We start from the raw sequence: 24,068 nt of genomic DNA on the forward strand, positions 1-24,068 counted from the left end.
GAATCGAACCAGACCGATTGGGATATCAATTTCGAGAGAGGCATCGATCGGCTGATTAACTAATCGAGCTAAAATCGAGTGAATCAATTGAATTAATTATTATTATTTTAAAATATTTTCATAATTTTTTAATTATTTATTTAATTAAACCATTATAACCAATGAAATCAATAACTTGCCCAATTCAACCACTAGTCGGATTCTGAAACCTTAATATAAACTATTTTTTAACCTCATTATAAGTCGGATTCTGAATAATATCTGTCCTTTTTGACATAATGCTTAAAATAGGCATAGTTCCTCTCTAACTAATAAATATAAGGATAACATGCTTCATTACACTCGAACTCAGGTACTCATGCGACAATATATGCTAGAATAAACTAAATTTAGATGATGGTAATAATAAATAAAATAAAATTACCATAAATGCGCCAGCGAGCAACCACGTAGGCGCAATTTTTCAAATTGAGCAAACAGCGTAGTGGATAAAACTCCATTTGTTTCACCTCGTCATCTCCGCAAAACCCACCTTCAACGCCTTAAAAGCCGTTTTTTTTTTTTCCTTACTTTTTTCATTTGCTCCAAAAAAAAAAAAGAGGAAAAGAAAAAACAACGGTCAACAAATTCATCAAAGCAACTCAAAAAAATGCGAGCTCTACTCTCACCAGAATCTTCTTGTCTTTATTTCACTTCAATCAATATCGTTTCTCGAGATCCAAATCCATGCCGATCTCGGACCTCTCTTTATTTCTTGAAAAGAGACGGCGGCTGCCGTTTGATTCGCCGGAAACCACGTTCGACCGCCATGAAGGCGGTGCTTGATTCGGCGACTATAGAGGAGCTAGGTCTTAAAGAATCTGATATGAGAAATCCGGCGATTTCTTCTACTTATCGGAGGTTTATGTTGCCGAAGCCGAATCAAACGGTGTTGGAAGCTCAAGCGAGGATTTGTACTGGACCTACGCAGACTAGACCGCTCTCGGAAGAACAGGCGTTTAAGGTTTTGAATTCCTTTTCATAAGCCACTTATTTCGTGCATGCATTACATGTTTTTCCACTTGTCTTTTTTTCCCTCTTTTTTCATGCATTATCATTTGAAGGTATTATCATTATTTTTTCCTTTATATATCATTCGATGGTTAAGTTTGACAGTTTTTCTAATATGATATTTGAGTTATTTTTTAGTCTAATTTAAAGGTAAACTATTAAAATAGTCACATTTGTTTGCCTCAGGTTACATTTTAGTCATTTATGTTTGAAATGTTACGTTTTAGTCACTTACGTTATCATATTGTAACATTTTTGACACTAAGCCATTAGTTTTTGTTAACAGTGTAACAATAAGCTGATATGGCACATTAAATCATCATTTCAAACGAAAATTTTAGGTTAAATTATAAAATTGGTCCCTATATTTTTTTTATTTTGAGCAATTTAATTCTTTTCTTTTATGTTCTTTTAATTTTCTTTTATTTTCTATTCTTTTTTACTTCTCTCTCTGTTTTCTTCCCTTCTTCATTTCTTTTAATGTAGTTTTTTATTTTTATATTTTCCATTTGTTAAAACTAGTCCCTATACTTTTATTTTTTTCTTGAACAATTTAATTTTTTATTTTTATTTCTTAATTTGTTAAAGCAAATTATCTTTGATTACAAACTTTGTGTGTAAACCCAAAGATCGTTTTTGATCATTGCAAGATGAATAAAATCGATCTTATTGCATTAATCAATACCAATTCTTCTTCAATATATAGTAGAACACCAAGCTAATTTCTACCAAAGACATTAATTTGTTTACCAAATTGGTGCCAAAAACTAGAAATCAAGTTAACTCTAATGGGATCAGAAGGGTTAACCAGTATTATGAGAATCTTGATTGAAATATCAGGTCCAAGCAATTCTATAAAATCACCATAATAATCCATTTTTGGATCCTTTGTATAGCATCAACAATAAGTGTAAAATATCAAAAACCCCAATTCACAATTGTTTACAATAAGCAAAAAAAGATTAAAAAAAATCTTTATTCTGGATTTTCATTGAAGAGCAATACAAAATTGTTACCTAAGTTGAAAAAATATTAAAAACTAATCAAAAGAAAGATTAAATAGAACGTACAAGAAATACACAATACCAAAATAAAAGTATAGAGATTAGTTATAACAAACGGAAAATATAGAAAAACTATGTTAAAAGAAACAGAGAAGGGAGGAAAACAGAGGGAGAAACAGAAGAGAATGAAAAATAAAGAAAAATAGAGAATAAAGATTTTTAATCTTTTTTTTTTGCTGATTATAGACAATTGTGAATAAAAATAAAAAGGAAAAAAATAAATTGTTCAAAAAAATAAAAGTATAGGGACTAATTTTAATAAATGGAAAACATAAAAAACTATGTTAAAAAAATAGAAAAGGGAGGAAAATATAAGGAGAAACAAAAGAGAATGGAAAATAAGAAAAAAAAAGTTAAAAAACATAAAAGAAAAAAAGTTAAAATGATGATTTAATATGCCACGTCAGCTTACCATTATACTGTTAACGGTAATTAACGGCTCAATGACTAAAATGTTACAATACGATAACGTAAGTAACTAAAATATAACATTTCAAACATAAGTGACTAAAATGTAACGTGAGGTAAACAAAAGTGACTATTTTAGTAGTTTACCCCTAATTTAATACTTGAACAGAAATTTAAGTTTTGATAATTAATTTTTTATTGTTTAATTCGGGTTTTAAAATTGATTCAATGAAAATTAATTGTTAATATTATTAGATTTGAATTTTTTATGATTTTGCTAATAGAATAAATTTAGTGTTAATTGTGAATTGTTTAATTTTGATCAACTCTAAAACTCAAATTAAATACTAACTAAAAAGTTAACATCATTACCTTTTGATATTAAAATATATAATTTTTGTCAAATATAAATACCGGACAAAAAAATAACGCATGTACCATCTTTTAAAAAAAATCAAATTTAAATAGTATTAAGCCTAATATTTATTATTATGTATTTCCACTTAAAGTTATTGTTATCGAATCACAAATAAAAACCCTTTTTATTTGAATAGTTACGACTTTTCAATAAACCAATTCTATTTGATTTTTTTTTCTATTTTCTATTTTTTTCCTTTTTGGGTATTCAACCAAAAACCAAAAATTGTTTTAATTCACTGTATAATCTACTCTAAAGAAACAAATTGCCATTTCCTCTTCCCCTATATATATGTATGCATGAATGTACCCATATACCTCATTCAACCGACAGTAAACTTATTTGTAGAAAAGTTTGGTTTTAATCTCTTATAAAGAAAAGCCAAGATGGTGGTCGGCTTGGTCGAGACGGCTGTTCCGGCAGCCAAATCCACAGTTTCCTCCGCCGTGAAGAAACCTACTACTCTCTCCTCGGACCCTATCATCAATGTTGCTCGGTTAGTCCACTGCTTCCATTGGTTGCTTTTACGTTAATATTTTGCTTTATTCATTTCATGCAATGTCTTTAAAAGATAACAAAATTTTTACCACCCTTCATGGACTCTAAATCTAGAGTCTAACAATTTTCCCTTGATGCATCCATCCAATGGCAGATATTGAGACTTAAGTTTTGGGGGGTTTAAGTAAAATTTTCAAATAAATTAAAAGACATTATGAAGATTTTCAAAAATTTGGAGGAGCTAAATTAAAATTTTCAACAAGTTTCAAGGGAAAATTGAATTTTTCCAAATAAAATTAGGAGGGGGGCAAGGCCCCCTTTGGCCTCCATTACGGTCCGCCATTGCATGCATACATTTGCTATGTAATGAATAGTGAAGGGATAATTAAAACCCAAAACTTAACTTAGTTAGTACATGCAGCGGTGATCCTACAATTTACGAGCCGTATTGGAAGAAGATGGGAGATAGGTGTAAAGTGGTTATTGCTGGAGATGAATTCATGAGCTACTTTTACAATGCGATGAACCTATGTTGGTTTTTGCTGCCGGAGCTCGACAATGCCATTCGGACACTGCATCGTGTCGTTGGGAATGCCATGGTCGATGATGATAAGTTCATCGTTGTCGGTAATGGCTCGACCCAGCTCTTCCATGCTTTGTTATACGCCCTCTCGTCTCCTGATATGCCTGAACCTATTAACGTGGTCGCTGCCGCCCCTTTCTACTCGGTAAGCATACAATTGCAGCCGTTAGTGTATATTATATATATATTTGGTTTTAACGTATTTTTTGAATATATTTTCATATATAATTTTCCTTTATTTTCAATTTTTAATAAAATATATATTATATATACAAATATAAATATCCATGTTTTAATTATGGTCTAATTCTAACCCAGTCCTTGAAGGGTCATTCTGCTTTTTATTTCAGCCATCAATTGATTAAATAGATTAAATAGCACGTGCATGGATCGGTGCTGCCAAAACTACGTCGTTTTAACTTTTCTTTACTAACCTCTATTTACTATTTCTTTTACCTTGTAGCTTGCAGTCATATCCAGAGGAGACGAAGTTCCTGCGATCGGAGCTGTATAAATGGGCAGGCGATGCAAATTGCTACGATAGAGACGAACCCTACATCGAGGTGGTCACATCGCCGAACAACCCCGATGGGTCGATTCGAGGAACCGTGGAGAATCGTGAAGGTGGTAAAGCCATTCACGACGTAGCCTACTATTGGCCTCAGTACGCACCCATCACTAGCAAAGCTGACCATGATGCTATGCTTTTCACCTTCTCCAAAGCCACTGGACATGCTGGAACTCGCATTGGGTAAGCATCTCCTTTCACATGACATATAAAATCCATCAAAATATTTAGTCTTACGTCACAATTTGGTCCCTAGATTATACTTATCATCCTGGGACAAAAAAAAGTTTTAAGTATTAAATTCAGGGGTTAAATGATGACATAAGCCATAAGTGCCAAATTAAACATTAAAATAAAATTTAGGTACTAAATTAAATATTAAAACCAAACTCAAGTATCAAATAGTATATTAACCCTAAAAATATCCACTTTATAATTATAAGCTCATACATTTTTCATCATAAATGATCTGTTTTTGATAACTCTACAGCTGGGCTATTGTTAAAGACAAAGTGATCGCCGCCAAGATGGTGAAGTTTATAGAGGTGAGCAGCATCGGCGTATCCAGAGAAGCCCAGCTCCGTGCCGCCAAGGTCCTAGGTTTCATCGCCGACGACTGCCGGAATCCCGACGTCAAAGGTGAAAACTTCTTCGAATACGGCCGCCGCCTCATGTCGGAACGATGGGGAAAGCTCCGGGAAGTGGGGATGAAAAGCAATGGTGTTTTCAGCCTGCCTAAGTACCCACGAGATTATTGCAAATTCACCGGCGAATACACTGATTCAAACCCTGGTATATAAATGCTTTTCTTATTTGCTTGTTATAAATAACACTGATGTTTAGTCCTTTAACTTGCTTTTTCCATATTAGTCTGAAAATTTGGCCCAGTAGTGATGTGTCAGTTTTAAAAAATTGTAAGTGATGATATGGCATAATCTCATAGTACCATGTGATCTATGTTATTACATCTTAATGGAATCTAAATTTATGGATAAATTAAGGAAAACCGTAAAGTTTTGAGATTAATGTGGATCGAAAAAAAGTCAGACACCATGATGAGAAAAGTTGACAAATTTAGGGACTAAATGTTAGTTTATTCCTTCATGAAACCTTATTATATTTAACTTTCTTTTCCTTTTTCTGATGCAGCCTTTGCATGGTTGAAGAGCAAGGAGGGTTTGAACTGTGAGAATCTGTTAAGAGATGAAAGCAAAATAATCTCAAGGGGCGGGCCGAGTTTTGGTGTTGACTCAACATACACAAGGGTTAGCATGCTGAGTCGTGATGTCGAGTTTGAGCTTCTGTTGGAAAGGTTGGCGGCCGTCAAAGGAACCGTCAATGGAAATTAGGGTTTATTTATCATATATATATAGAATATGTGCCCTCTTTAATGGAAATTAAGGTTGATCTATAATAGAATATGCCCTCGTCAAAGGAGCCATATCAATGGAAATTAGGGTTTATCTATAATAATTGTATTAAAATTTACATGAGTTTGTAAGTCATGTATGCTAATCTAATTAAGATAAATTCAATATTTTTCCAAACCCCCAAAAAATACCAGTCCCTTTTAAAATTTAAAAAATATATATAAATATATTTTTAAATAAATATATGATCGATAAATAATATAAATTTATCTCTCTAAATCGTATTTCTGAATTTATCGCTGCACTTATCAATTTTTAATATTTTTATATATAATAAAAGATTATATTATATATTTCAAAGTAGGAAAGGGGTTACAATTTTTTTACAAGAGATAAGGTTACATATAAGAATTAAATTTTAGATCTCAAAATATTTTAATTTCACATAACTCAATCTCACTCATAAACATTTTTAATTCATGTTCTTTTTCTATTGTATTTTCTATTATATTTTATATCAACTAATATTTTAATTTTTATGACACAAACTTCGTGCTTTGACCTTTGATTCTTTTTTCTAATTTTCCATTATTCCATTTGGTACTTAAATAATAATTAAAATAATAATAAAGGAGAGATTCACTTGTATGAAAGTAAATTATAAAATTAAAGTAGTTTTACTTAATTTTATTATTTTCTGTAAATTAATAATTTAATAATTTAATTTATTAATAAAATAATACTTGTTCGTAAATGTTTTAATTATTCTGATATTACTATTATATAAATTTAAAATATAATATATATATAAATATTCAACAATTGAAAGTTTTTTTATATAAATTAAATTGTTAAAATTTAAATTTATACCAAATTTAACATGCATTATCTATGTAAATGAAATATAATATATAATAGTTAGATTATGATATACATGAGTGAGAAAGAAAATTGATGTAGAAAACAAATAAAGCTTTACTTAAAATAATAAAGTTGGGGTGTTTGAAAATCGTGTATTTTAAATTTAAATCCTATCTCGTATATATATTTTTTAATTCAATATAAAAGACAAACACATCTGTAGTAATATTTAGGTTAAAATATGTCATAGGTCCTTACACTTTTCATAAAATTAGAATTTTGTTTCATATTTTCATTTACAAGAATTTAGTTTATTTACTTTTCAAATTTTAAAATTTGGATCTAATTTGTTAACACTGTTATTGTTTTGATACTTGGTAGCGGTGTAACTAAAAAAAAGACTTTGTAATGAATTTAAATTTAACAAAATAATTTTAATAGTATTAACAGTCTGACCTAAATTTTGAAATCTAAAAAGTAGAGGGATTAAACTTTTAGGAATAAAAGTATAGAGACTAAATTTTAAATTTACAAAGGGTATAGAGACTATGTCATATTTTAACCTAATATTATTACTTTATAAAGAAAATGAATTTTTAGTAATTTCACAACTAAGTTAATCTTAAATCATAATATAGATCAAGATTGTTCGAATTGAACCAGACCGATTGGGATATCAATTTCGAGAGAGGCATCAGATCAATTGATTAACTAATCGAGCTAAAAATTGAGTGAATCAATTGAACTAATTATTATTATTTTAAAATATTTTCATAATTTTCATAATTATTTATTTAATTTAACCATTCGAACCAATGAAATCAATAACTTGCCCAATTCAACTACAAGTCGGATTCTAAAACCTAAACTATTTTTTAACCTCATTATAAATTTTGATAATATCTGTACTTTTTGACATAATACTTAAAATACGCATAATTTCCCCCTAAGCTATAAATAAAAAGATAATATGCTTCATTATATTGGAACTCACATACTCATGCGCCAAGATATGCTAGAATAAACTAAATTTAGATGATGATAATAATAATAATATTAAATAAAATAAAATTACCATAAATGCGCCAGCGAGCAACCACGTAGGCGCAATTTTTCAAATTGAGCAAACAGCGTAGTGGATAAAACTCCATATGTTTCACCTCGTCATCTCCGCAAAACCCACCTTCAACGCCTTAAAAGCCGTTTTTTTTTCCCTTACTTTTTTCATTTGCTCCAAAAAAAAAAGAGGAAAAGAAAAAACAACGGCCAACAAATTCATCAAAGAAACTCAAAAAATGCGAGCTCTACTCTCACCAGAATCTTCTTCTCTTTATTTCACTTCAATCAATATCGTTTTTCGAGATCCAAATCCATGCCGATCTCGGACCTCTCTTTATTTCTTGAAAAGAGACGGCTGCTGCCGTTTGATTCGCCGGAAACCTCGTTCGACCGCCGTGAAGGCGGTGCTTGATTCGGCGACTATAGAGGAGCTAGGTCTTAAAGAATCTGATATGAGAAATCCGGCGATTTCTTCTACTTATCGGAGGTCTATGTTGCCGAAGCCGAATCAAACGGTGTTGGAAGCTCAAGCGAGGATTTGTACTGGACCTACGCAGACTAGACCGCTCTCGGAAGAACAGGCGTTTAAGGTTTTGGATACAATTTTGAGATCAGGTTAAGTATTCGTTTGTTTATTTCTCTCTTGGAAATATATGCTTCTGTTGTAGTTTCTCTTAACTTTAGTTATAGAGTTCATGCAATTTATTAGGTTTAATTGTTTTATAGAGCAAGGTTGCTTTGATGGAAGGGATATGGTGTTGGCCTTGTGTTTTTAGTTTTGGAACTTTGGAATTCGGTCTAAAACTATTTATTTGAACTTAGGAATTAGCTCTAGAATGATTTTATAGTTAAAAGCATTTCTCTCTTGGAACTATAACTTCATTTCCTCTCAGAAGTTAGATTATAACGTTAATACTACAATTTTTTGAGGTTTAATTGATTTCTTGAGTAAGGTTGTTTTGATGGGGAGTATGCTTTTGGCCTTTTTCTTTTGGTTCATTTTTGGAACCTAGGAATTTGCTCTAAAATGATTTTTTAGAACTTGAAATGTTTCAAGTGGAGATAGGTTGGTCAAATTTTACCGATTTGGTGTCTTTGTTGAAGCTTTTGAATTCGAAAGAAATTTATTTTTATGGCTTAAGTTAGGTACTGTTTTGTGTATGTTGACAGTTAGGGGGGAATTAAAAGATGAAGAGCAAGTCTCAAAAGCACAGATTGGAGCATTCTTTGCTGGAATGACTATCCGTGCAAATTCCTTTCCGGAAGAGACTCAATGGAGTGAAGGAGAAAGGCGTGCAATGAACTTATTTTGGCCACTTCTCTTACGAGCACTACCGCCTGATGTGATTTTCATTGCTGATCCTGAAGGGTCTATAATGGGATTAGGGAATTCAGTAGGGCCGCAGTTTATTGGGAATGGCACGACAGAAATGAGATTGGTTGGTGCTCTTAGAGAAATTTTGGCAGGAGGTCACCTTGGGTATGAGGAAGTCCAAGGTGTTCTGAAAGATGTTCTTCCATTGAAATTTGAAGATGGAAAATCTACTGGAGTAAGTGAATCATTGCTTTCAGCTTTCTTAATTGGTCAGCGTATGAACAGGGAAACAGATCGCGAACTTAAAGCATACTGCCTTGCATTTGATGATGAACTTGGTATGTGATTTACATGTATTTTATTTCTTGAAACTTGTCACAATGCTGCATTGCAAGTGAATATCAAGCAAATGAAGTTTTATTATATTCTGGCTAATCTGTTGAGTGACCATCAGGTCCTGCTCCAGTTGCTGATGTTAACTCTTTGACCCATTACGGTGAACCTTATGATGGCAACACACGTTTCTTTAGAAGCACGTTGTTTGTTGCTGCGGTTAGATCCTGTTATGGTGAATCTTCCTTGCTTCATGGTGTGGAGTGGATGCCACCGAAGGTAAGTTCTCAGTATCTGTGGCATGTGGATGTTTTTCTTTGTTATGATTTATCCTGGAAAATGGAAATAGATGTTGATTTGTAACTGCTGCAGATTGTCTAAGAACTACATCCTTCTGCTGCTATGAAATTGTTCCTAGTTTCAAATTTTGAAAGTACTATCATAAAGAAGTCTTCCTTTTCTCAGGGAGGTGTAACTGAAGAACAAATGCTGAACTTTATGGGAGCAAACACAAACTTATCCTTGCATCAGGCAAAAAAACTTATTGAGGTTGGCGCACACAACTGTTCTGTCTCTCTCTGCTCCCTCCCTTTTTTTTCCCTCATTGAAACTTTTGAAGTTTTTTTCAGGACGAGGAGGTTGGTTTTGCATACCTAAGTCAACGTGAAGCTCGCCCATCTCTGTATGAATCTAACTGAATATATGTAGTTTAGTTTGTTTTCATCCATATTTTTTGCTCCCATGGTAATCACAAGGGGGGGGGGGACAAGAAGAAATAAATTGTAAATAAAAGTGGTTAAGGATTTCAATATACTTATTAACATTTGAATCCAACTCCAAGTTCAAATAAAATGTCAGTCTTGAAATGGGACTAAAAGCTAGTCTGTTTACGAGTCCATGTTTTCAACTACCGTTGAAATATTCTTCCAGATAATATTTTCTACTTTCAGGTTTTGTGATGATGTGTAATATGTTTAGAAACTTGGTACGTTTTCTGTTACTCTACGTTGGCTCTTTTGAGTAATGCCCTACATATAAATACGATCTTACATCAGTTATATAATCTAGTTCTGAACATCTAAGGCATTGATCTCATTATATGATTGATTGTTCTTGGGGTATAATTCCACATTTTTTCCCCTTCTCCTGTCTCTAAACATTAGATGTAATTATATAATTAATTTAAGAACTGTACTAGTTATGGTCTATTTCTTGATTTTGTCTCCTCTGTATTTTCTATAAATAAATGAGGCTGTTCAGGATCATTTTATGATTTCTGCAGATATTCACTGATTGGATTGAGGGAGCACATAAAGAAACGCCCACCACTAGCAACAACTGAAAAGGTCCAGCAATTTATTAGGGTGAGCACATATATCGACATAAAATTATTTTGTATTAGTTTCATATTATGTATATATTATGCATGTATGTTTGTTTCCAATGGTGCTTAACCTTACTAAAAATTTGCATGACATCTTGCACAAAGAACCTTGTTCTGTACTACTTTTTGTTTTTGCTTGTTAAAACCGTTCCTAAAGTACACTGTGGTGCTTATTCCACAAAGTAAAATGATGATTTTGTAACAGGCTAAAGGGAAGGAATCAATTGTTGCCGGATTTTATCATGAAGGTTACGAGGAGCCTTTGTTAATGCTTATGAAACGAAGAGGTGTACATTCTGGTTTGGTAGTGAAGGTTAGAAATTTACCTTTATGCAGCAACAACAAAACAAAGTGGCCTTTTGGCTTGCCATTGGCGTTATTGACAACTTCATCTTTATAATATGGGTTAAATTTGAAAATATTTTGGTTAAGGAGTAACAAATTTTGCCTTTTACACGATGTTCAAGATACTGTTTAAATTTAACTTAAATTCAGAGTATTCAACAAGTGATCTGATAAAAAACACTTAATATGTGAGACTGGTCTTATTTAAGGGAGAAGAAGGTGCCCTCTCAATGACAACTAGGTTACGATCAGCAAGCACGTCAAAAGGCTTTCCTGTAAACTATTGTTCCGGTTTTTGTTCAGTAGGCACGGAAACAGCTTGCAAAGAGGATGGTTCGTATTTAACTGTGTTGTCTTTACTCCAGTTTAAAAGTAATAAATTCCTTTGTTACTGATAAAATATCCTAATATCGCAGGAGTATCACATCAGAGTTTTAGGCTCGAGGTTAATGCTATGGACTATGGTTTTGAACCAACTGATACACCAAGAACTGATAGATCGGTAAACTTCGAAATTCCTTTTCTATACAATCTCGATCATGATCTTGCATGTCCATTTGTTTCTTGCCTATAGAATGATACAATCGTAGGATGCTCCCAAATCCCATTAGCCTTTTGTTTTATGCGGTATTAAAGTCGCATTGATCTATGTTATCCGGACACCTCATTTTTCTTAAAATACTCGTATCCGACACATATTTGGACCATGATTTCGAACCAGCCGATATGCCAAGAACTGATGAGTCAATAAACTTCAAAATTCCTTTTCTGTATAATCTTTGATCATTATAATCAGACTGTCAATTTATTCCTTGCCTATAGAATGATGCAATTGCAAGATGCTTTCGAATTTGATTCCCATTAGCTTGTTGCTTTATGCAAGCATTACTGTTGCAAAGGTATAAATGAATTATATTCTTTATACTTCCAAATTAACACCCTAAACCATTATGTTATTTAGACTCTTTTTTTTCCTAAAGTACTCGTATTTGAAAATAAATACGGGGCATTGTAAACTTTGAAAAAATTGAGAATATCCATGCCGGACACATACTTATATTTAATGTACATAGTCCGAGCAACTTAGCCATTAAAGTGGTGAAAAGAAAATCCCCCCTCCCCATTTTTTCTTTGTTATTTATATATCCGTACATACATCCATATGTGTGTGTGTGTGTGTGTGTGGATTATTATCCGGTAAACCGGATTTTAACACAAGTGGTGTTAAAGCACTGTCATGTGTCCATTTATTTATTTATATTTTTAAGTATTGATTAAGATCATGTGACAGTTTCTAAACCTTGTTTGTGAAATTAAGAAACTCCACTCGACATTGTATCAAATGATATATATATGTATATAGAAGAACCGATGATCATTTGACCGTGTTTGCTGCAATGGCAGGTATCAAAGAATATAGAGCTGGGTTTGGCTGCTCTGCATGGCCAAAAAGGGCCAGCATACGATCGAATCGTTTTAAATGCCGGAATTGTGGATCATTTACTGGGTTGTGATGGTGCTGAAGACGTGACCATAGCTCTCGATAGGGCCAGGGAAGCCATTGATAGTGGTAAGGCTCTTAAGAAACTCCTAAATTACATTAAAGTGTCTCACAAGTTAAAATGAAACCCATGTGAAACAGTGCTTGCTTCCTGTTAAGCTTCTTTTGTTTTTTATAAATTGGCTTAAGTTACAATTTAGCCTCTAAACTGCATTCAGTTTTTCACTTTGGTATGTAAATTTTTGGTTTCACTTTGGTACCTAAACTATCATATTTATCCTACTTTACCCCAAAATATAAAGTTGCCAATAAGAATATAACATGTGGCACATAAAATAGGACGAAAATAGTTGAAGTACCAAAATGAAAAAAAAAAGTTTAGGTGTCAAAAGTGGGAAAAGAACATAGTTCAGCGGCTAAGTTGTTACTTTCGAGCTTTTCCTTTTTTGGGTGTAGATCTGTGTTGTAAAACTGTTAAAAAAAGGAAATAGAGAGAGAAAAAAAAGGGTGTCTTATAGATTTTCCGTTTATCTGTTTCTTTTTTATTTAAGTTCCCTTTATTTGTTTTTTGAAGTAAAAAGTTTTTTGCTGATGTAAAATTAGTTCCAAAATCCAAAGTTATTGATTAGTTATTTTTGTAATTTTTTTATATACTATCCTGAAAATTAAATTTCTTTTTTTCTTTTTTATTGTCAATCTTGGTGGAATTTCAGGCATGGTTTGAAAATAAGTGGAAACAAAATGTTTAATAAATTTTATATGATAAATGTTTTTATAGAATAGAATTTCGAACTTACACCCACACACGCATTGCACTCACTTAAGCAACCACACAAGCACAACCTTCTCGATTTTAGAGAAGTCTTGACTAATAAAACAAACGTTGGGGTTTTATCTATGATCCGTAAGCTTTATAAAGATTTTACCATTTTTATGTTGACTAGCGAAAAGTTAAATATTCTGGCAAAAAATAAATATAAAAGTTTCTAGTGAGAAAACAATTTTAACATCTGGGTAAAATATAATAATAGAGATAAATATTAAATTTACATGGATTTTGATTTAATAAATTTTGATTGGCTGTAATTATATATACGAAATTTTAATTTTGGCTTAAATATATATATTTAAAAAAAGTAATACATATATTTATTTTTATATTGTATTAATATAATTGTTTGTGTATATAATATATCATCGTTAATAGTATTATTAGGGATCTATAAAAATTAAATAAAATTAAAATATAGGATGATTCGTGTAATTTTGACACTTGTCCTTAAGAAATATAAATTTAATTTTGACATTTCCCTATTAATTTGCTATAATTTATTGATAACTAGGTACCATCAAAATTGTGAGTATGTATTAAAAAATATTCATAATTTTAAAACACAATTATGTGAATCAGCCCGCAAAATATACGAAATTTTGAAACAAATTGAACATAATCTAATAAGATATATATACCCATATTCAACACCAACTCTTAAGTAACATCAAAAAATCATAAAAATAATGCAGGGCGATGGGTATATACCATCTCAGAAGTAATATATATAAAGTATCCGTATTTGATATCGTAACCAACCAAATATTTGAATACAAGTATAAGAATATGACTCACAAATCATATGAAAATTTGAAAATAGAATTGAACATAACTACATAAAATATACCCGTACTCAAGACCAACACCGAGTAACATACCAAAAATTTGTAAAAGTATTGCGATATGCATATAGTATCCGTATTTGATATCGTAACCAACCAAATATTCAAATACAAGTATGAGAACACGACTCACAGATCATACGAAATTTTGAAAAGGAAATTTGAACATAACTAAATAAGATATACCCGTACTCAACATCAACATCCAACTCTGAGTAACATACCCAAAAATCGAAACAAAAAAACCCGAATAACCTAAATAGAAAATTCTGCTGCCGAAGGAGGGTTCTAATCTCATTACATTTTCTTTTCTATAAACAAAACAACTTAAATTCACTCAAAAAATGTAATGAATTGATTTATTAGTAACTTTGAAAGGGTTACTTTTATACCTGAAGAGCAGCTGCAATGGAACCAGAAAGGCTAAGAATTTCAAAAGGACGTTTGCACTTTACCTCTTTCACCGTGTGAGGGCATGAATCAGTGATCCAGAAATAGGTTAGCCCTTTCTCAGGTTGCCCTACATATAATTTTGAGACAACATCAAGATTTAAAGGAATAAAAAAGCTCGAAGTTGATTTGGTAATAATCGAGTTGCTTGACCTATTAGTCAGAGTCGAATTCAATTCGACTCAAATTGACCTTTTCATTTTAATATATTTGTATTTTATATTATAAAATTTTATTTTTATTCTTATTATATTTTAAATTTGTTAACATCGAATTTTTCTAATTTATTGGTGTGACATTTTAAAATAGAAAAGATATTTACTTAGTAGCAATATAACTAAAAAACTAGCATTGTAACGAACTTGAATTTAACAAAATAATTTTAACACTATTAACAGTCCAACTTGAATTTTGAAATCTGAAAAGTAAAAGACTAAATTCCTAGAAATAAAACTACAAAGGATTAAATTTCAATTTTACGAAAAGTATATTGGACTTCTAAAATGCTATTGTAAAGGTGCAAGCAATACCTCCATTATCATGTTCAAAGCGTTGCCACGAGCTTTTAGGGAAAATTCCATGCGTCACATATGCACTTATTTTTGTTGCTCCATTGGCTGCTAATACTTTCTGCAAAACATGGACATTAAGAGATGTTTAGTACACAGACTTGCAGGTTTACAAACCATAAACAATAAAAGGCAAAAGTTCCATGGAAGAACTTGTATTCGAAGTCGGAGTAAATTTATTTTTTTATTAAAAATTTCATCTATTTCTATTATTAAAAGCTGATCGATATATGTCCGTAAGAGGAACACATGGCACAATTATTCTGTTAACCATGCCAATTTTTAACAATAGAAGTGGATGAAATTTTTAATAAAAATTACCAGTTTGTTCTTTGATCTAATAAACATGGACTAATTTTCTTATTTTTTAGTGAAGAAGGGCAAATGCAATTTGCCACAAGAAAATCCGCGTTAGGAGTTTGATTACCTGGCATTCAATCAGAGTGCCACCTGATTGAACCAAATCATCAACAATCACCACATGCCGTCCTGTAGCATCTCCCTCTTTGATGCGTACGATTCGTTGGTCCCCTATCCGAACTTTATTACAAACAATCTGTAATAATTGGAGAATGTTATCCCAGCATTTTTATGCAATAACCGAGTTTTAAGCTGTAAGAATGAGTGAGATATGCACAATTTCATAAAATGAAGCTAAACGGTCCTCTAGAAGATGGATGACTACATCACATCTGTAAAAAGGAAAGGAAAATGCAGCCTCGTGTAATCCCTCTGGAAATGTCCTGTTTAAAGTATACTTCTCGTATCAACTAAATGAGAACTTCCAGATAATATCCATCCATTTTATTTTAGTAAACTGAAACAAGAACATCAGAGAAGGAATGGTAAGGATTACTACCTTTATATGCTGTTTTTATATGAAAATCAGCAGTGCACAACACAGAAACCAAACCATAACATGCAATCTCGTGCACTTATAACCCATATAATTAACAGAAGCCAGAAACATACAATCCTGAGTCTCTTGAACGAATTCTATAAGTTTGCATTTACCATTAACGGACTAACCTGAAAATAAAGCTGGACAGACGGCACACAAGTCTCATTTTGGACTTGAAAAGATACATGCCGAGTAAGAAACACAACTCAAAGATAACCTAAGAGATCACTGGTTTCCAATGTACCATAAAGACTCCTTTATGATTTCTTAAATGTTACGAGCTAAATTACAAGTTTTCAGCTTATTCGGTATCAATGATCTATAGTTACAATTAAGTAAAAGTAGTGTAAAATCTATACAACCACCGATCACTAGTGCAGACAATGAGGTTCAACAGTCATAGGCTGTAGACATGATGATCGATGAAAGACTAAATGTATGCCAAACACAACTACAAATGAAGTAGAGCATCCATGTTATGCAGATGTTACATACAGTTGGAAAATGTTGCAGCTGTTTATGAAATCTTTTCCAAGCACCATCATCGGGAAAAGCAATGGATATCTGGGAAAAGTACGGAAATTATAGCAAAATATTAGAAATTCGAAACTGTTTTAAGTAAATACTCTTCCAACACACAGATTCACAAGTACCATAATCCAAAATAATTTGAATTAAGAACAAAAATATCTAAGAAAATTGATTTTGGTTCAACCATTTTGAATTAGTCTCAATAACCAACAAGATAAATGAAGCTTTGAGAACTTCAAAAGCTTAGAAACCATCAAACACACAATTGACTAGCACACCCGAGGTAGGAGCAAATTATTGCCAACTCTCGCACACTCCACAACACGGCTGCCCTTGTGATTTGAACTCACAATGTAAGTCGTGGAGGTGAACACCCAGGTCACTAGGCCAAGAGCTGGGGTTCAATCCTCCATACTTGAGAATTCTTTATTTAAGGTTTCATTACAACATCAGTCAATCAAAATATGACAAACGTCACAAAAAATAACTATCAATACCCATAAAAATGATATACAAATCAAAAAGGGTATATAAACTTACTTTGTCAGAGTCAGGAAGCTTTTGAAGCCTATTCTTAAGCAAAGGTATCCCACTCTCAAAGCAAGGCAAAATAGTATCACCGAAGTAGAATCTCTCCTAAATACAAAATACATATAAACAGATTAGAAACTTTCTCAAGAAACAATCAGAATAAAACTACATAAAAAACCAAGTCAAAGTCAAAATATGTTGTTGCTCCTTGTACTTTTAAGTTTAAGATCTAATCCTAGTACTCAAAAAGTTAAAAGTTAAATCTTTTTACCTTTTAGATTCAGAAACCATAGGCCGATTGTTTAGACCATTAGTATTTGCAATAGTTGTTGGAACTGGATTGGACCAATTGGACCAGGAACCGGCCAGTATACCGGCCCAGACAAAGGGGTTGAACTGGTATTTTAGCGAATCACTTCCAACGAGTTAAACCAGGACAGAAAACCGATTGAGCAGACAGCTGGACCGGTTTTATAATTTTTTCAATATGTTTATTTTATTTTATAAGTTTTTAAAAATTTATTTAACTAAAATCAGATCGGTCATCAATTTATTTAACTAAAATCAGATCGGTCATCAAAGTCATGGTATTTTCATCAAAATCTGCCAACAATTCTCTCATGCAATCATTTTGACAGTAAGCATCCCTAACATAAAGCATATTTTAACAGAGAATACAAATGGTGTTGACTATTAAAGTAGAAGTTTTAAATTGAAAAAGCATGATACCTGCAAAGCATGGATATCGAATGTTACTAAGCTAGTAGGGCCTCCTCTAGAGGTCGGTATATGGGACAATATCCTAGCAAGAGTGAAAGCCGTGGCAACATCTCCTTCGTCTTCCATTCGCTCCGAAGTTCCAGTTGGGAAAAACGGGAGAACTAGCGTGAACGATGAAACGAACAGTTTCGGCAAAGCATAGATCACCGATAACTGCTCGAAAATCACCGCCGGTGAGCTAAACGAAGCTAGAAAAGCTACATTCTGTCCTCGAATTCCATGTGCATTAGGTATAAACAAGTTCGGAAATCCATCTTCAAATGTCCTAAAAAAAAAAATTTAAATCCAAACCATTAAAATACTTAATTCACAGCGAATTCTCCACAACCTTAACATTGAAATGAAATTGGTTATAAGATTACCGCCAATTTATGCTGCGGAGCTCAATTGCATCTGATTCAGCAGCGATTCTCTTGGCGAGCACCTCGGTCTCGGAGCAATAAAAAAGGCAGACTTTTTTGGCGGGTTTAACGGCGGAACCGGCGACGGAGGCGGCCATTGATATCGACGGAGATGAATTCCGGATCAAATGAACCGATTCTTTTCCGGAGAGGAATTCGACGCTCCAATTCGAATGCTGATTTTCAAAACTCTTGATCTGAGACCGAAACCGACTGCACTTCTTGTCGTTTAACAAACTCGAAAATGATTTAAATGAAGCGAGTTGTGCCGAAATGGCCGCCATAGGCGGGCACACTGTTAATTGATGGTATCTCTTGATAATTTCAGGTTTTAGTATTATCTATTTTTATGTTTTAGAAAATAACCTCTCTCTTTTTTCTTTTTTGATAAAAAAAGGCAGACTTTTTTGAGAAAAGACAAAAGGGTATTAATTGGCATTTATTCTCAAATCCGGAAAAGAAAAAAAAAAGTCGGTCTTTTTTTATCAAAAAAGAAAAGGTAAATTGCACCCATGGTCACTTTTATTTACCTTAGGTTACATTTCAGTCACTTATTTTTGAAATGTTATGTTTTAGTCACTTACGTTATCGTGTTATAACATTTTAGTTACTAAGCCGTTAATTGTCATTAATGGTGTAATGATAAGCTGACGTGGCACGTTAAATCATCATTTCAAACAAAAACTTTAGGTTAAATTATACAATTTGTCCCCATAATTATTCGTTTTGAGCAATTTAATTATTTTATGTTCCTAACTTACTTTCTTTCTTCCTTTTTTTTTTCCATTCTCTTCTACTTCTTCTTCTATTTTTCTACCTTCTTTATTTCTTTTAACATACCAAGAAGTCGAATTGGTAGTGAAGAAAGAAGCATGGTATGGGTTTATGGGTTTTGGATATACGCAAATGATGACAGTCGACTTCCTGCTTCTTTTTCATTGCCAATTCGACTTCCTAATATGTTAAAAGAAATGGAAAATGTATGAAAACAGAGGGAGAAGCAAAAGAGAATGGAAAAAAAGAGGAAAGTTTAAAGAACATAAAAGAAAAAAATTTTAAATTACTTAAAACGAAAAAAATATGGGGATCAATTGTATAATTTAACTTAAAATTTTGTTTGAAATGATGATTTAATGTGCCACGTTAGCTTACCGTTACACCATTAACGACTATTAATGGCTCAGTGACTAAAATGTTATAACATGATAACGTAAATGACTAAAACGTAACATTTCAAACATAAATGACTAAAACGTAACCTAAGGTAAACAAAAATGATCATGGGTGTAGTTTACCTAAAAAGAAAACAAAAGAGATTATTTTCTAAAAGATAAAAATATATAATACTAAAACCTGAAATTATCCAGAGATCCCATCAATTAACAGTGTGACCCCTACCTATGGCGGCAATTTCGGCACAACTCGCTTCCTTTAAATTTTTTTTGAGTTTGTTAAACGACAGGAAGTGCAGTCGGTTCTGCTGTCAGATCAAGAGTTTTGAAAATCAGCATTCGAATTGGAGCGTCGAATTCCTCTCCGGAAAAGAATCGGTTCATTTGATCCGAAAAGAATCAGCATTCGAATAACATGGATGCTCTACTTCATTTGTAGTTGTGTTTGGCATACATTTAGTCTTTCATCGATCATCATGTCTGCAGCCTATGACTGTTGAACCTCATTGTCTGCACTAGTGATCGGTGGTTGTATAGATTTTACACTACTTTTACTTAATTGTAACTATAGATCATTGATACCAAATAAGCTGAAAGCTTGTAATTTAGCTCGTAACATTTAAGAAATCATAAAGGAGTCTTTATGCTATATTGGAAACCAGTGATCTCTTAGGTTATCTTTGAGTTGTGTTTCTTACTCGGCATGTATCTTTTCAAGTCCAAAATGAGACTTGTGTGCCGTCTGTCCAGCTTTATTTTCAGGTTAGTCCGTCAATGGTAAATGCAAACTTATAGAATTCGTTCAAGAGACTCAGCATTGTATGTTTCTGGCTTTTGTTAATTATATGGGTTATAAGTGCACGAGATTGCATGTTATGGTTTGGTTTCTGTGTTGTGCACTGCTGATTTTCATATAAAAACAGCATATAAAGGTAGTAATCCATTACCATTCCTTCTCTGATGTTCTTGTTTCAGTTTACTAAAATAAAATGGATGGATATTATCTGGAAGTTCTCATTTAGTTGATACGAGAAGTACACTTTAAACAGGACATTTCCTGAGGGATTACACGACGCTGCATTTTCCTTTCCTTTTTACAGACGTCATGTAGTCATCCATCTTCTAGAGGACCGTTTAGCTTCATTTTATGAAATTGTGCATATCTCACTCATTCTTACAGCTTAAAACTCGGTTATTGCATAAAGATGCTGGGATAACATTCTCCAATCATAACAGATTGTTTGTAATAAAGTTCGGATAGGGGACCAACGAATCGTACGCATCAAAGAGGGAGATGCTACAGGACGGCATGTGGTGATTGTTGATGATTTGGTTCAATCAGGTGGCACTCTGATTGAATGCCAGGTAATCAAACTCCTAACGAGGATTTTCTTTTTGCCTCCTTCACTCAAAAATAAGAAAATTAGTCTCTGTTTATTAGATCAAAGAACAAACTGGTAATTTTTATTAAAAATTTCATCCACTTCTATTGTTAAAAAGTGGCATGGTTAGCACAATAATTACACCATGTGTTCCTCTTACGGACATACATAGATCGGCTTTTAACACTTGAAATAGATGAAATTTTTAATAAAAATAATTAATTTATTCTTTGATCTAACCTACAGAGACTAATTTGTCTATTTTTTTAACAGATGGGGTAAAGTGTAATACGACTTCGAATACAAGTTCTTACATGGAACTTTTGTCTTTTATTGTATATGGTTTGTAAACCTGCAATTGTGTACTTAACATCTCTCAATGTCCATGTCTTGCAGAAAGTATTAGCAGCCAATGGAGCAACAAAAATAAGTGCATATGTGACGCATGGAACTTTCCCTAAAAGCTCGTGGCAACGCTTTGAACATGATAATGGAGGTATTGCTTGCACCTAAAATGTCCAATATACTTTTCGTAAAATTGAAATTTAATCCTTTGTAGTTTTATTTCTAGGAATTTAGTCTTTTACTTTTCAGATTTCAAAATTCAAGTTGGACTGTTAACAGTATTAAAATTATTTTGTTAAATTGAAGTTCGTTACAATGCCAATTTTTTAGTTATATTGCTACTAAGTAAATATCTTTTCTATTTTAAAATGTCACACCAATAAATTAAAAAAATCAATGTTAACAAATTTAAAATATAATAAAAATAAAAATAAAAATTTATAATATAAAATACAAATATATTAAAATGAAAAGGTCAATTTGAGTCGAATTGAATTTGACTCTGACTAATAGCTCGAGCAACTCGATTATTACCGAACAACGTCGAGCTTTTTTATTCCTTTAAATCTTGATGTTGTCTCAAAATTATATGTAGGGCAACCTGAGAAAGGGCTTACCTATTTCTGGATCACTGATTCATGCCCTCACACGGTGAAAGAGGTAAAGTGCAAACGTCCTTTTGAAATTCTTAGCCTTTCTGGTTCCATTGCAGCTGCTCTTCAGGTATAAAAGTAACCCTTTCAAAGTTACTAATAAATCAATTCATTACATTTTTTAAGTGAAGTTAAGTTGTTTTGTTTATAGAGAAAAAAAATGTAATGAGATTAGAACCCTCCTTCGGCAGCAGAATTTTCTGTTTAGGTTATTCGGGTTTTTTTTGTTTCGATTTTTGGGTATGTTACTCAGAGTTGGATGTTGATGTTGAGTACGGGTATATCTTATTTAGTTATGTTCAAATTTCTTTTTCAAAATTTCGTATGATTTGTGAGTCGTATTCTCATGCTTTTATTTGAATATTTGGTTGGCTACGATATCAAATACGGATACTATATGCATATCGCAATACTTTTACGAATTTTTGGTATGTTACTCGGTGTTGGTCTTGAGTACGGGTACATTTTATTTAGTTATGTTCAATTCATTTTTCAAAATTTCATATGATTTGTGAGTCGTATTCTCATACTTGTTTTCAAATATTTGGTTGGTTATGACATACTTTATATATACTACTTCTGAGATGGTATATACTCATCGCCCTGCATTATTTTTATGATTTTTTGATATGTTACTTAAGAGTTGGTGTTTATATCTTATTAGATTATGTTCAATTTGTTTCAAATTTCATATATTTTGCGAGTTGGCTCACATAATTAAATTTTAATATTTGGCCCGATTACGGTATCGAATTTTTTTTTAATACATACCACAATTTTTTATGGTACCTAGTTATCAATAAATTATAGCAAATTGTAACCCTTCCAAAATAGAGAAATGTTTGAAATTTTGATTCGATAAAATTTGTAAAAAATCAATAACTTCAACTTATGCAAATGAGTCTAGATATAGATGTGAATTTGAGATTAATCCGAAGTCGAACACTTAAAAAATAAATTATATTGCAAGTATTTAATTAAATTTATATTTCTTAAGGACAAGTGTTTACACATGAATCATCCTATATTTTAATTTTATTTAACTTTCATAGATCACTAATAATACTATCGATCAATTAAATATGTATCATTTTACGATGATATATTATATACACAAATAATTATATTAATACAATATAAAAAATAAATGTATTAATTTCTTTAAATATATATATAATTAAACTAAAATTAAAATTTTATATATATAATTACAGCCCATCAAAATTTATATAAATTAAGATTCATATATAAATTTAATATCTATCTCTATTTATTATTATATTTTACCTGGATGTTAAAATTGTTTTCTTACTATAAATTTTTATATTTAATTTTTGCCAGAAAATATTTAACTTTTAGCTAGTCAATATGAAAATGGTAAAATCTTTATAAAGCTTACGGATCATAGATAGAACCCCAACATTTGTTTTATTAGTCAAGACTTCTCTAAAATCGTGAAGGTTGTGCTTGTGTGGTTGCTTAAGTGAGTGTAATATGCGTGTGTGTCTATAGAAAAATTTATCAAATAATGCTTACTAAGCTATTTTAAAATTTATTAAACATTTTGTTTCCACTTATTTTCAAACCATGCCTGAAATTCCACCAAGATTGACAATAAAAAAGAAAAAAAGAAATTTAATTTTCAGGATAGTATATAAAAAATTACAAAAATAACTAATCAATAACTTTGGATTTTGGAACTAATTTTACATCAGCAAAAAACTTTTTACTTTAAAAAACAAATAAAGGGAACTTAAATAAAAAAGAAACAGATAAACGGAAAATCTGTAAGACACCCTTTTTTTTCTCTCTCTATTTCCTTTTTTTAACAGTTTTACAACACAGATCTACACCCAAAAAAGGAAAAGCTCGAAAGTAACAACTTAGCCGCTGAACTATGTTCTTTTCCCACTTTTGACACC

General features: G+C 31.9%; 3 protein-coding genes and 1 long non-coding RNA gene across 7 annotated transcripts; 3 read left to right on the forward strand and 1 right to left on the reverse strand.

Moving 5' to 3' along the window:
• The first annotated feature begins 2,858 nt into the window (after positions 1-2,858).
• LOC107898660 (L-tryptophan--pyruvate aminotransferase 1) lies at positions 2,859-6,003 on the forward strand. Its single transcript, XM_041091461.1, has 5 exons — positions 2,859-3,436; positions 3,860-4,186; positions 4,485-4,772; positions 5,080-5,381; positions 5,739-6,003. The coding sequence occupies exons 1-5, from the start codon at positions 3,327-3,329 to the stop codon at positions 5,936-5,938; spliced, it is 1,227 nt and encodes a 408-aa protein (XP_040947395.1). The 5' UTR covers positions 2,859-3,326; the 3' UTR covers positions 5,939-6,003.
• Positions 6,004-7,926: 1,923 nt separating this feature from the next.
• On the forward strand, positions 7,927-16,065 carry LOC107898657 (anthranilate phosphoribosyltransferase). 3 transcript variants are annotated; one of them, XM_016824173.2, is made up of 11 exons: positions 7,978-8,494; positions 9,050-9,532; positions 9,649-9,806; positions 9,993-10,076; positions 10,157-10,209; positions 10,810-10,891; positions 11,117-11,224; positions 11,466-11,589; positions 11,673-11,758; positions 12,661-12,826; positions 15,822-16,065. In XM_016824173.2, the coding sequence occupies exons 1-11, from the start codon at positions 8,116-8,118 to the stop codon at positions 15,863-15,865; spliced, it is 1,767 nt and encodes a 588-aa protein (XP_016679662.1). In that variant the 5' UTR covers positions 7,978-8,115; the 3' UTR covers positions 15,866-16,065. The 3 variants fall into 3 exon arrangements, with proteins under 3 accessions (XP_016679659.2, XP_016679662.1, XP_016679660.1); XM_016824171.2 differs by having other exon boundaries at positions 15,827-16,065; XM_016824170.2 differs by lacking the exon at positions 15,822-16,065 and having other exon boundaries at positions 7,927-8,494; positions 12,661-13,287.
• LOC107898659 (ribose-phosphate pyrophosphokinase 4) lies at positions 14,494-19,008 on the reverse strand. Of its 2 annotated transcripts, XM_016824176.2 has the most exons (7): positions 18,556-19,008; positions 18,143-18,458; positions 17,423-17,518; positions 16,847-16,915; positions 15,878-16,006; positions 15,412-15,511; positions 14,494-14,951 (listed from the first exon to the last, which is right to left on the reverse strand). In XM_016824176.2, exons 1-7 carry the CDS (start codon positions 18,876-18,878, stop codon positions 14,818-14,820), a joined length of 1,167 nt encoding a protein of 388 aa, XP_016679665.1. In that variant the 5' UTR covers positions 18,879-19,008; the 3' UTR covers positions 14,494-14,817. The 2 variants fall into 2 exon arrangements, with proteins under 2 accessions (XP_016679665.1, XP_016679666.1); XM_016824177.2 differs by lacking the exon at positions 16,847-16,915.
• A 1,859-nt stretch (positions 19,009-20,867) lies between these two features.
• On the forward strand, positions 20,868-22,464 carry LOC107898329 (uncharacterized). Its single transcript, XR_001684367.2, has 3 exons — positions 20,868-21,131; positions 21,545-21,644; positions 22,089-22,464. It is a non-coding gene; the product is annotated as an uncharacterized lncRNA (long non-coding RNA).
• The last annotated feature ends 1,604 nt before the right edge of the window (positions 22,465-24,068 follow it).

This window comes from Gossypium hirsutum, chromosome D04, assembly GCF_007990345.1.
Source record: "Gossypium hirsutum isolate 1008001.06 chromosome D04, Gossypium_hirsutum_v2.1, whole genome shotgun sequence".
In the NCBI taxonomy this organism is placed as follows: domain Eukaryota; kingdom Viridiplantae; phylum Streptophyta; class Magnoliopsida; order Malvales; family Malvaceae; genus Gossypium; species Gossypium hirsutum.